At 41.2% G+C, this 13,519-nt stretch overlaps 1 protein-coding gene across 1 annotated transcript in view; it reads right to left on the bottom strand.

The window, feature by feature from the left end:
- Positions 1-13,519, bottom strand: part of RYR3 (ryanodine receptor 3) — a 446,068-nt gene that overhangs the window by 87,589 nt on the left and 344,960 nt on the right. Inside the window, exons 63-66 of the mRNA XM_064291963.1 lie at positions 10,064-10,113; positions 9,598-9,658; positions 7,129-7,367; positions 5,659-5,740 (exon numbers count right to left, since the gene is read on the bottom strand). Coding sequence (XP_064148033.1) covers positions 5,659-5,740; positions 7,129-7,367; positions 9,598-9,658; positions 10,064-10,113 — 432 coding nt within the window. The remainder of the gene's footprint in view (positions 1-5,658; positions 5,741-7,128; positions 7,368-9,597; positions 9,659-10,063; positions 10,114-13,519) is intronic.

The following is a 13,519-nucleotide window of genomic DNA, read 5'->3' as shown; positions in this document are numbered from 1 at the left end:
TCTCTCGATTTTATTTTCCTGGATCTGGATCTTACATTTTAAATGTCTATGGTCAGGGATACAGGCAGAGACAAAGTTATCAGTATAATAATAATTATGCCTTACACATATATGGTACTTTGCAATTTTGAAAATTGCTTCCAGTATATTGCCAGGGAAAGCTATGGAGTGGAAACAGCATGTAAGGCAGAGAGACCCGAGTGGGCAAGGGCAGGGCATGAGGACACCAAGAGCAGCATGAGAAACCTCAGACAGGACAAAGGGAAAGGACAATGTTTGATCTGAAACAACTGTTCAAAGGTGCCAGGGCAGGACGGAAGGAACAAGTATCTCTGAAGTATGAATGGAAAGACATGGTTTCCATTTGAAATAAAAAGGAGATTCAGTGCTTAACATAATCAAGTTCCAAACACAGTTTTCTTAACTCCTATCAAATGTTCTATCAATTAAGTATCTCCATGATAAAGAGTGCAAGGCTGATGCGTGGTTAAATACATAAAAGCTTTTACCCTTCTCTGAAATTCTGTATTTGAGAACTCTGCTTGCCAACGACATTCTCAGAGTTGTCTCAGTTAGAAAATACTCTAAAAGCTACGTCTGTACCTGTTTCTATGACTTTTCCCCCCTCACAGTCAGCCCTATCACACAAAATCCATTGCGAATGAGTTGATTCTGACTCATAGCAACCCTACAGGACAAAGTAGAACTGCCCCATAGAGTTCCCAAGAAGTGGCTGGTGGATTCAAACCATCTAAATGGTTAGCAGCTGAGTTCTTAACCACTGCACCATCAGGGCTCCACCCTGCGACTCAGGTGTCCGGAATTTTTTCTATCGACAAAGCACACTCCTAGTATAGCTGGAAATCAAATATTTAGTGATGTCCTTGCAACCCTACAGACATTCATTAGCTAAGGAAATGTCAGGAAAATGTGGTGCAGGAATAGTAGATTTATTGCACTTTCCTCCCTAAAAACTCATCAGACATGGGGAAAAACTGGGAAGAAATTTGGATCTATGCTGAAATTAGAAAATGTGGGATAATTTCAAACCACAAAATATGGACCAAATCAAGTGAGGATGCTGAAACCTAAACAGAATTTTCTGGACCTAGAGCACTGTATAACCATCTCTGGAAGTAAATAGGGAGATCCTGAGGGGACCAAAAGGAGCCCTGGTAGTGCAGTGGTTAAAGCGATCGACTGCTAACTGAAAGGTCAGCAGTTCAAAACCACCAGTGGCTGCATAGAAGAAAGACGTGGCAGTCTGTTTCTGCAGAGGTTTACAGCCTTGGAAACCCTATGGGGTTGCTATGAGTTGGAATCGACTCAGTGGCAGTGGGTTTGGTATTTTGGACTTCAGGGGACCAAAAAATGAGTTTTTGCTTGAAATGATGAGGATTAAGGGTGTGTAGGCCCTGGAAGCCCTAATGAACAACATGTGTGGGAGGCAGGTTTCATATGACAGAGTGGCATACAGAACCAGAGTGGGGAAGGAGTATACATGCTGTTATGAATTGTGTCCCCCCAAAATATGTGTTGTAAATCCTAACCCCTATATCTATGAATGTAACCCCATTTGGGAAGAGTGTTTTCTTTGTTATGCTAATGAGGCCATGACAGTGTAGGATATGTCTTCAACCTAACCAGTTTTAAGACATGAAAAGAGCAGACGAGGCACAGAAGCAATAAGCAGCGTTGGATAACTTTGTCTCTGCCTGTATCCCTGACCATAGACATTTAAAATGTAAGATCCAGATCCAGGTGATGGCTAAAGCTGAGACAAGGATTTTCCCCACAGCAAACACAGAGAGCCTTCCCCTAGAGCTGGCACCCTGAATTCAGACTTCTAGCCCCCTAAACTGGGAGAAAATACATTTGTTAAAGCCACCCACTTGTGGTACTTTTGTTATGGTAGCACTTGCCAACTATGATACATGTCACCTCCTATTCCTATAACCAGGACTCCTAACCTGGAGACCACTGGAGGTATGGTGGAATGGATGAGAAAAGAAGAAAATAAAACCCCGTAAAGTCGATTCCGACTCACTGGGACCCTATATGACAGAGTAGAACTGCCCCATAGGGTTTCCAAGGCTGTAACCTTTATGGAAGCAGACTGCCACATCTTACTCCTGCAGAGTGGCTGGCGGGTTCAAACCGTTGACGTTTTGGTTGGCAGTTAAGCGCTTTAACCGCCATACCACCAGGGCTTCTCAAGTAGAGAAGAAACATTCATTCAGTCACTAAGCAAAAGTCCTATGACTACTGGATGCACTGAGAGTTTCACTAACCTTCTCCTGGCCAGCTGCTTACTTTTGTTGGGGAGGACACCAGAAGCCACGGATGCACCCTTAGGGCTAACGGCACTGTTGATTTTGTGAGAATGAGTTACCTAGTTCTGAGACTTCTCCCATTGAAAGCCATCTGTTCTTTCTTCCCCATTCACTCTCCTCTGTCCCCTCCCACCCTCAACACACTCCCCTCTCCGTTCTTGAGAACTCACAAAGTACCTAAAAACCAAGAACTAGGAAAGAAACATATCTCAAAAGAATAATTATCCAGAAAAATATTTCTGTATACACTAACAGAAAATAAAGACAATGAAAACAGAGTCAGTAACAGGGAGGAAGCTTGAGAAAAGCATATATGCATAAAATAGAAAATTTAAGAGCTAAGAGGAATCCCTGGGTGGTGCAAACCATTAATGCACTCACCTACTAACTGAAAGGTTGGAGGGTAGAATCCCTCTAGAGGCGCCTAAGTAGAAGGGCTTGGTGACCTACTTCTGAAAAATCAGCCACTGAAAATCCTATGGAGCACAGATCTACTCTGATATATGTGGAGTTGACATGAATCAGAATCTACTGGATGGCAACTGGATTAAAAGTTATTAAAGGGAAAATAAGAGATATAGAAGATTAAGGAAAAAGCCAATAAAAACACATGATTGCTGTCCCTGAACAGTAGATAAGAAAAAAAGAATCAACTATATAATAAGATGAAACTTTATGAGATAAAAGGAGACGCAGTTCTCAAGACTGAAGGGACATATTATGTTCTGAGAAGAAGTGGAGGGGACTGACACAGAATAACCAACACTGAGACATGTAGTGAAGTTACTAAGCTTCAATACTAAATTAAGGATCCTATGACCAGCCAGCTTCTCTTCTCCATGGCAAACCCAAACCAAATCTACGGCCGTCGAGTTGACTCTGACTCACAGGGACCCCGTAGGGTGTCCAAGGCTGTATATCTCTACTGAAGCAGACTGCCACATCTTTCTCCCAAGAGCGGCTACTGGTTTTGAACCGCTGATCTTTTGGTTAGCAGTCTATGCTTTAACCACTGTGCGAAGTCACATGTCAGGCAACGTACACCGTCAGAACACAAAGAAGCAATGTATACAGGCTTCGGAGGGAAGGTATTTATGAGCCACAGATCCTATACCATGAAAACTGCTCACATATGTAAGTCAAGGGATGATATTCCAAGATATGCATGGTCTCAAGTCCTTACAGAAACAACTATTTAATGATAAATTCAGTGGACCAAGAGATAAATCAAAATAGAAAAATCAACTCAAAGAATAATGGTTATATGACAGAATGTAAATGTTATGATGAATTATTTGTAGCAAAAATGAAAGGGCAGGAGGTGGCCTGAAATATAACTATATTAATTTGCTCATCTCTTTAAACAGGGAATTACTGGATATTGTGTGTAATTAAAAAATACGAGTTTTATGATAAAGAAATCAAGTTTTTAGCTTCATTCTACAAGACAAAGTTGCAAAGGAATCCGAATATTATGATCCCAACATGTGTAAAAATGTACGGGTATAGAAAATATCTGGAACAAGGCTCACCGAATTATAAAGACTGGCTGCTTATGGGAACTGGATCCAAGTGGCGGCAGACCAGGGAAAGGAATACAGGAGACTTCTAACTTCTTTACTGCTTGAATTTTTTAAAACAAGCATGTCTTATTTTCACAACACAAAAGAAAATAAACATATAAAAGCCTCACAACACTAAGATGTGAAATCTCCAATTCCACAGTTGCTTGATTAACAGAGAAGCAAGAGGGGAAGCCTTGACCTAGCTGCTCCTTCAAGCCTTGACCTTACCAACATGGAATTAAAAACACAGGCACCAGCATTCACAGTGCTATTGAGAACAGATATATGATAAATCTGGAATGAACATAGGAATAGAGTATAAAAAGTCATATGAAATGCAGTCGTTTTCTCTCTGACATTTCAGAGTTGACCTTTCCTTGACTTTTTGTTTTCCAAAAGAAAAATGCGTAAGCTTTACAAAAATAATTGTACAAAGAAACACACACATATGGATATGCACTGAGAGAATAAGATATTGAAAAAATAGTCACCAATGCTCAATGGAAAAAGTGGATTAAAGACACCTTTTCTAAGTAAAATTCAACATGAAATGGGAAAATTTTATTGCTTCTCTTGTTGATTTGGTATAAAACATGGTTCAAATTTTGTTTGCCCTGTTCTATTCCTAACTGAGAAAACTATCCATATTTTAAGTGAAACAATAAGGAACGCTAGGCAACTAGAATTAAAATTGTATTTTAAACTAATTTAGTTGTTAGGTACTGTTCTTGAAGGAGCTGCAGTCCTTTTTTTGCTTTATTGAGAGATTGCACTTGAATGGAATGTTAGCCTGACATTTAGGTAAGTTTTAATGGGAAACAAGGGTCTATTGTGGGCTTGTCTGGTAAAGGCATCCTAAGTAGTGGAAGTACATGCAGAGCATATACCGAGAGGATATTCAGATGAAGTAATTTTAAAGGACAAATCAAATTCCTTCCAAGTTCCTTGTTTGAAAGGGCAAAAAAGAAAAAAAAAATGTCTCCCAAGGATAAGACTTAAGTACAGAGTTTGGTTAGTATGGTGTTTATCCTTCAATCTTCCCAAAGGATTTAAAAAGCAGGGGTTCACCAAAGGCCTCCATTGGTACAGGCAGATTAGAAACGCAAAGCTGAAACCCAGGCACCTCTGAAAATCAGCTTGTTCAAATTCAAGATTATTGAATGGCATTTCTGCACTTGTTTGAAACTGCAGCTAATCTGACAGCCGAGAATGGTAAAGGTCCAGGGTTGTATCACATAGAAACTCATTAAACACTAAAGCAGCTGCCTCATGTCCCTTGAGCGTCTCAGCAAGCTTTAACCACAGGAGCTCTGGAAGCTGCGATTATAAAGCTACAGACTGTTTTTTTTTTTTTGTTACTAGCACAGGATTTGGAGCCCTGGTGGCAGAGTGGTTAAGGCCTATGGCTGCTAACCAAAAGGTCAGCAGTTTGCACCAGCCGCTCCTTGGACCCTGTGGGGCAGGTCTACTCTGTCCTATAGGGTCACTATGAGTCAGTAAAGACTTGATAGCAAAGGGTTAGCACAGGATTTACCCTGGCTATATTGCGCCTGTCTCCACATAAGTCATCAATCTCAATAGCCTGATTACACTTCTTAATATTGCCACAAACAGTTTGTCACCTAGACTCAAAATCACCACCCCGTATCAGTGAGCATTTTGATACTGCAGGATTGAAAAGGTGTTATCCAGTGTTTAAAAAGGCACAAGTCACATTTTTCTGAGGCTGATTGTGTTAGCCTCTTTTGTTCGCTAATTACCTTTCAACATAGATGTTCTTTCCTGTCCCAAGTGAGTAGAGGCTGCACAGAGTATGGTAGCATGAAATCTGCACATCGCCCACTGAAACAAAGAAGAGCTGTCATTACTTTGCATCACTCCCAGCTTCACCTCCTGTACACCAAAAGGGTCCCCAAACAGGAAGAGGGGAAAAAAAAACCCAAAGTATTCTATGTCAAGGCATCAGTCAAGAGCAAAAGGCCTACTTATTATTATTATTTTTTTAAACAAATACATCTCTTTCTACTCAGATGCTCACTGATTTGGGAGAGAAATACTGACAGCTCCAATGAGCAATTACAGTTCAGAACCATAATTCCTTTGTGGGGCTTATGATGGGGATCAAATTGCTTCCCAGAGAATGGAATAATTTGACTGATGGGTCCTTCCAGAATGAAATTTTGTTTTTTCCCAATAGAGGGAGACAATGCAGTCAAATTTTATTCAGGGCAGTATTTCCTTCCCTTGAAAGGAAGAATGCAGGAAACCTGAAGCTTCAATGAGCTGTGTGCTCACTTCCTAGGCAGTGCTCTAATATGTACACTGGCCCTACTTTCTTCAGAGATAGAGCCAAGTTCGTCATATGTTCTTATCCCAAGTTCTCTGCCAGATGCTTTTCCAAAGACAATTCAATTGGATCATGATTTTACTGCGTTTCCTAAGGAAAGGGCATGTTCTGCTTAAGAACTCAGAATTAAATCTGCAGGCTGCCTGCCTCTAACAATGTCTGGGAATGCTTGTGAAAGCTGTGACTACTTTAATTAACAGTATCAGAACTGATTTAGTTTTTTTTTTTTTTGTTTTTGCTTTTCAACCAAGGACTTGCATTGTTTCGATGACACAAAATAATGGGTTTGGATGCCCCTCTCCTCCATAATCCATGAAACCAACTGATTTTCAGTCATTCAGGGAAATGACGACATAGCCTTAGCTATCAACAACTGGTTAAACTAAAATCATGTGCTAAAATTTGAAGTGGGACTGAAGCTTGATGGCAGAGTAGCTGTACAGTGACGCTATGCATGGTGGTAAATAAAACCAACTTCGGTCTTCTTCTGAAGGCTCCGATAATGACAATGTTAGTGTCTAGCTTTTGGTCCTGGTATCCACTGAAAAAGTTAGGACTTTTTAATAGGAAAATTCGTGCCTGGAAAACCTATACCTTCTCAGATAACCTTTTCAAATTAACAGGGAGCACAGTGGGTGGGAGCTAGACTAGCCAGATAGGAAATTCTGGTCCGCAGTATAAGTGGAAAAAGATTAAATATTATATACTCAAATTTGGGGATTTCTTCCTCTCCAAGAGTCTATTAGTTAAAGCTACGAGGAAAAAAGTGTGAAATAATTGTCTTTTGACCTTGCCTTCAAAGTCAACATAAGTGAAGGAGCCATGCACTTTCCATCTGTGGCCACGTACATATAAATCCATGACAAATAACAGTATGACTCACAGAGCAAATCCATCCCAAACTGATGCTGAGCGACGTGCTCAAAGATGGACGTCAGGATGGGTAGCAGAGCCACCGTTGTATAGTTAATATTCTGAGAGACGCCTTTAATCTGCGTTCTGGAATGGGTAAACTTGCCAAGTTTCAGGTTTTCTGAAGTCTTCTCTAAGTCTTCGGCAGCATTTTCAAAGAATGCACGTAACCCCGCCTTCACCAGCTCTGAGCCTGACTTCATGACTGTCCTGTAAGCAAACAATGTTCAAAACCAGAAGCATAATCTGAACCTTTGGCTAATCCCCTTCTGGAAACTGGTGACTTGCAGTGTAACCTGGGCACACGATGACACACCCCTACCACCTATCAATACTGTGTCCAGAGCTGTGGAGAGAGTGGCTAGTATCCAGGAAGAAACCTGGGTCACACAATCCCAAAGGGGGCTGGCAACTGGACAGTGTGCTCAATGTGACAGAATTACTGCTCGATCCTCAAGAAACGTAGAGAAGGATTTAGAATGAAACACACTGGTGACCTGTTACCTATATAATGTTGCAGCAGGCTACATTCTTCTGAAAATATATAATTAAAGGAATGGGGAGGTGAGATTTTTTTGCAGCTCACTATGGGATTAAAAAAAAAAGCAACCTTTATAACGACTAGCTAGACATATGAGCTCGCTTATGATGGAGAAACTTCTAGAGAGAACAAGGAAATAAGTCAACTGAAGCTCAGATTTCCGTTAGCTTGTAGGGATGCCCTAGTTCGGATGAGAAAGAAAAAGGACAGCTGGCCCTTTTTAAAGCAGATAGTTTAACCAGACCACAGAAAAAACAATGACATGGACACCTGGGAATGAAGATTAGCGATGGGCATTTAAGACCTTCCCTCAAAACTATCTTATAAAACTTAAAATTGGAACAATAACAACAAAAAAACCCAAACTTGTTGCCCTCAAGTCAATTCCAAATCATAGCGACCCCACAGGACAGAGGAGAACTGCCCCATAGGGTTTCTAAGGAGTGGCTAGTGAATTCCAACTGCCTACCTTTTTACCTTTTGGTTAGCAGCCGAGCTCTTAACCGCTGTGCCACCAGGGCTCCAAAATCCTATAAGTCATGTATAATTTTCCATATTTCTACAGACAGATGCCTTTCAATCTACAGCATTTTTCCCTGATAATCACCCAACCAACCAGGAACATAAAAACAAGGAAATAAAGCCAGTGAGGCTTGTTCCTATTCTGTTAGTAGTCACAAGCTATCTTCCTAACTTTCTAGTAGCAGGTTTTATCAGGAATGATTATCAAACACAATGACCTGTGTTTGTTTTTTAAAGGACTTTCTCCTGAGGCTTTGGGCATCCCTCTTGGAGTAATGATTCCTCACACCAATTTCAAGTGCTTGTAGTCCCTGGGGATGACGTGGCCTGGTCCTCCAAACTTTTTGCTGTCTTAATATCTCCACAACATGTTTCTCATGAAAACCCTAAAATTCCCTTTAATTATCCTTAATGTTTAATTAAAATTTTTTTTCTTTTTACCTATTGTTAGTTCATAGTGGATTCTCATCTTCTGGCTACTCTTTAGGTTCACTCCCCTCTTTCGCACTGAGTCTTGGGATGTGTGTCCTCCTCCCACCTTTGACAAACCCATTGCCGTTGAGTCAATTCTGACTCATAGCGACCCCATAGGACAGGGTAAACCTGCCCCATAGAGCTTCTAAGGAGTGGCTGGTGAATTTGAACTGCTGACCTTTTGGTTAGCAGCTATAACTCACCATAGCTCTTAACCACTGCATCACTAGGGCTCCCATCTTTGACAAAAAAAAAAAAAAAAAAAGCCCTTCTTAATGAGTGTATTAGAGAACACTCCCCCATCAGCTCCTTTAACTACCTCTTTCTTATCTCATTATATCATTTATGGTAATATACCAGAACTTATGTATTTTTTTTTAAAGACTTCCTTCCCCGTTTGGCCATCTTTCCTCCCAGATCCTTGAGCCTTGGGCTCAAGCCTATCTTTATCTGTGATCTTTCTAAAAACAGATTTTTCCACATTTCCTTTGTTGGCCATTTTGAATCTTGAGTGATGCAGTTCACCTCTCCCAGGATGCTGATGGTCTCTCACCCATCAGGCAGCTCTTCCTTTTTTGTAGAAAATTAGGTATAATGTGGCACTTTGCTACATTATATAATTTATCTTCTGAAAAAAGAACTTCTCAGTAAGAAGACAAGAAGTGATCAAATGCTCAGCTTTTAGCGTTCAGTATATGCTGTGACAGTAGCTCTCCATCATGTCAACTGAGAAACAGTAAGTGCTAACTCCCAGCGGAAGATTGATCTCCTCCCTGTCAACTTTGCTTTTCCCAGCTCCTGCAGAGCAGGGCCATGTCTTCTCCTCCGTACAATAATCAGTGAGATGAGAGGGTCAGAGAGGGAGTTTGGAGAAACTTTTGGAAAAAAACTGAGCAGACTTACCTTGTGTCAAGTGTCTGAGCTAAGATGTGAAGACAGCTCACCATGGTAGTAGAATCGCTCCCTAGAATTGAAAGTATCACCTGTGACTACCCAAAGCATCCAACCTGTCTTCTAAATACAATCTTTTTAATATGCACAAACCACAGCCCAGCATAATTAACTACCAACACCCAGACTGCCAAGCCTGTGTTCAGGGACAATGCATTTATCTCCAGCCTGACACAGCCTCCGCTTTATGATGGATGTTAGATGCAGAGCTTAAAACATTCATTGGTGTGGAAAATCTGAGCTGTTAAAGAGGGAGAGAGGTCGTTTATCATACTTCAGACCAATTTGCTATGGTAAATTTAGGTGACACCTTAGTTTCAAGGCTCAGGTTGTCTGAGGGAGCCACAAATAAACGCAAAATATAAGTTCAGGATAATTACAGGGAGGAGTGCAACCTTTGGCAATGCTTTTCACTTACCAAAGAGGGAAATCCTATGTCTAACTAGAGCAGCAAGTTTGCAGAATAGGCTGAAGTAGAAAAGAATGCAAGTCAGAAAGCTACAGAGATTCAAGGATTAAAAAGCAATAACCCTCTCCCCCACCAGTCAAACAAAGAGCACAGAGTCACACCACCATAAGAAAATGTACCATGTCTGTTTCAATGAAGCCTCTAAGACCACACTCAGGAAAATGTTTATATAGTTCATGCTGTCTTACTAGAGAATCACGAAAGGTGCTTTACAGGCAGCTCCAACCTTACGGAAAACAATCCTTATGAGTCAATCACAGTATTTTGTAGTGACCTGGATGCAAACCATGCCTTGCTATAGAATACTATATGTTGAAATGTTGATTTGTATAACATTCAGGAATATATGAGGATTCTGGAAGGAAGCATGATTTTTCCATTGTTGCAATAAACTGCAAACCATTCTGTAGCCTTCACTGGGGTTGTGGGATTTCAGCTGGGAGGTGGGCAAGACGTTGGGATTGGAAGAATGGAAGTGGCTGAGGTACAGGGAAGATTGCGTTAAACAAAAGAAGTTTCAAGAGAGTGTTTTTCTTTGTCATCTTCCATTACTCTATGAACCTGACTGAGCTGCTGTCCTAGCTGTCTCCTTGGAAACTAGGAGAGCCCATCTGGTGTGCTTTTGTGTGTTTTGACCCTTCACCATGCTTTCACCCATATTTTCTATCGTGGAGCTCCTTGAAGGTCTAGCTGTGCCTCACAGTTTTACTTTCCACAGTGCCTCAGAGAGGGCCTTGTGCAGTTAGAATGGAGCCCCATAGATGCTTCTGAACTTTCTGATGATGGACCTTATCAAGGAGGACTACGGCCACCATCTGACCTACGTTCCTGACACTCTTTGGAGGAGATTCTTCAGAACTTTGACATTATCTGACGTTGGCACAGCTTGATAAAAGGCTTTGCAATCCCTTCAGGAAGCAGTCCTTCCTGTTGGAACGGAAAGAGGAACAGCAGAATAAAACCACCTGTCACAGGCCACGGGATTCCAAGGCTAGACTGAGCTGACGTCATTCCCAATCTCTCCCTGATAACTCATCATGGGGCTTCTTGCCCCTCACAGGGAAGATGTCTTTTAGAAGATGGCTCAAATGGAAAATATATCTCAGTGCTGGTGAAGATAGAAACTTGCTCACCTCAAATGGTTTTCAATTAATGCCCTGACTATTTCTGGGCTCTCTACTGGAAGATCACAGCCAAAGTGTCCCATGGATAGTCATTTGTTTTTGCAGTGAAAATAAGTTGGAACCCCCTGGCCTAGACCCTAGGAGAACTCAGAATAAGTTAACAGAAATTTGGCAGTCAGCTAGACTACTGTGAAATTCAATATGGACTGCTTCTATTTTTCTCTTCTCGTAGTATTCTTTTTTTTCCCCAGAGACATGTGCTTGATGAAATTCATGGAGTTAGGGGAGGGGAATAACATGGATGAATGTGGATTCTGTGGCTCTGCCTAGAATTAGTTGGGCTGTGAAGCCACTTAACCTCTCTGTGTGCTGGTGTTCTCATCTGTAAATAGATAGTAATCATGTAACCCTTTTCCTTAGTTTTCAGACTTGTTGTTGTTAGCTGCCATTGGGTTGTCTCTGACTCATGGCAACCTTATGTATGACAATGAAACACTGGCTGGTCCTGTGCCACCTTCATGATAATTGCCATAGTTTTCAGAATTAGGGGCAGGGTGAACTCGGATATTTTTGGTGAAAATCTTCAAAGTAGACACATACTCTGTATAAATGCAAAATAGTGTGTTTCCAGCTAAAGCAGATGGTTGCGTTGTTAGATCCTAGTGCTAACTAGGCTTCTCTTGGTGTCAGAAATGCCTTGTCAGATACCCCAAGGTCAGGGCCTGAAATTTCCAAAGGTCCCTTCTCATTCCCTATGGAGCCCACGATTTAAGTAGAAGCACTATCTGTAGCCCAGAGTTATGAGGGGCCAGAGTCCCCAGGTGGCCCTGGCCCATCTCAGAATTTAAAGGGACCCCAGGTGTGAGAGTCTGGGAACCACTGGAGAATGACATCAGATGCAGAAGCGGGTGAAGGAGGCAAACAAGATGGCTCTGGAAATGTGAGCACAGTCAATGCAAACAGGACTGCTTCTCGGGGAGGGCGTCCGTGCACACTGATGGATTTGGAAGCTATTTGCAAGGCTGATCAACTCTAGGTGGTGTTCCAGCCATGACAAATGGTGTCTGGCTGAACAAATGTTACATTTCCATGAATTAATAATCTAAGAAAAACAAATGAAGAAAACAGACACACCTGCCCTCTGTTGGATTATCTGAATATCTCACTTTGCTCCTGATTTTGCCAGCTTCCCTCAAAATACACTGATGCATCCTAAATATATTTAGGAACTCTTCAGTAACTGACTCCAAGTCTACCTCATTTTTGTAGCACAGGAGTCTGCCTTCTTAAGAGAGGCGATTAAGGGATGATGGTACAGAAGAAATGGCACTCAATGCAGTGAGAGAGAGCTGGGCTTTGACGCCAGTATTTGTCACCACTGAAAACTGGTCACTTTGGGAACCTGACTAAACCTCAGTTTCCTCATCTGTAAAATGGAGATCATAATACACAGGCAGATATTAGAATTTTAAAATGTTGTGATGTTTACAAGAATACTTACACCAATGGGTAGTAAACTCTTGCATATGCCAGTGCTTAGCCAAGCTCTGCGTTTAACAAATGTTAGGTAAATCCTAAAGTTGAATTCTCCCACAAACAATAGTGATACTTAATGGCTGGGCCCTTATAAAGGGTAATACACGCTGTTCATCCTCGGTGCATACTAGGGGAAGAGTTATTGGATTGCTCTTTGTAGAGCTTTTAGATTTCTTTGCTGTTTAGAAATCTAACCCATTCCTCGTCTTTCATAAATCAAAAATATAGAGAGAATCTGAGCCAGAATGGAACCCATCCTTAGCACAATCATTAAACATCCCCTCCTAGTCTCTGTAGAGGTATCCGCATGTTAGGCCTAGTGGAATGAGCAGGGAAGCTGGCCCTTTTAATGAAAAACATTTTCCCTATTAGGAATTTAAATTAGGTTACTCTAGATTTCAAATCTCAGATCATCCACACAAGAACTGTTTAAGATCTGGTCCTTTTTTTTAAATTTGAAAAGCCTGATAAGAGTGGGATCACAAAACGTGTCAAACTGTTTCTTCTCAATGTTCTGTGTTCTCTTTTCTCAAGCTTTCTCCTTTTTCTAAATTTTTTTTTCAGGATGGAGGTTGACCTGGGTATATAAAAAAATTCGCCTATGAACACTTCCAAACAGTGCACTTCTCTTAGCTGCCAAAATAGTACACAGATAAATATGAATATAATTTCTTTCAATAACCAAGACAATAACCAAAACCTCTGAACCATTAATCACCAGGCTCCAAAAGACTCACCATTTAGC

Source organism: Loxodonta africana, chromosome 10 (assembly GCF_030014295.1).
Source record: "Loxodonta africana isolate mLoxAfr1 chromosome 10, mLoxAfr1.hap2, whole genome shotgun sequence".
In the NCBI taxonomy this organism is placed as follows: Eukaryota; Metazoa; Chordata; class Mammalia; order Proboscidea; family Elephantidae; genus Loxodonta; species Loxodonta africana.
This window is presented reverse-complemented; position numbering and strand designations above follow the sequence as displayed.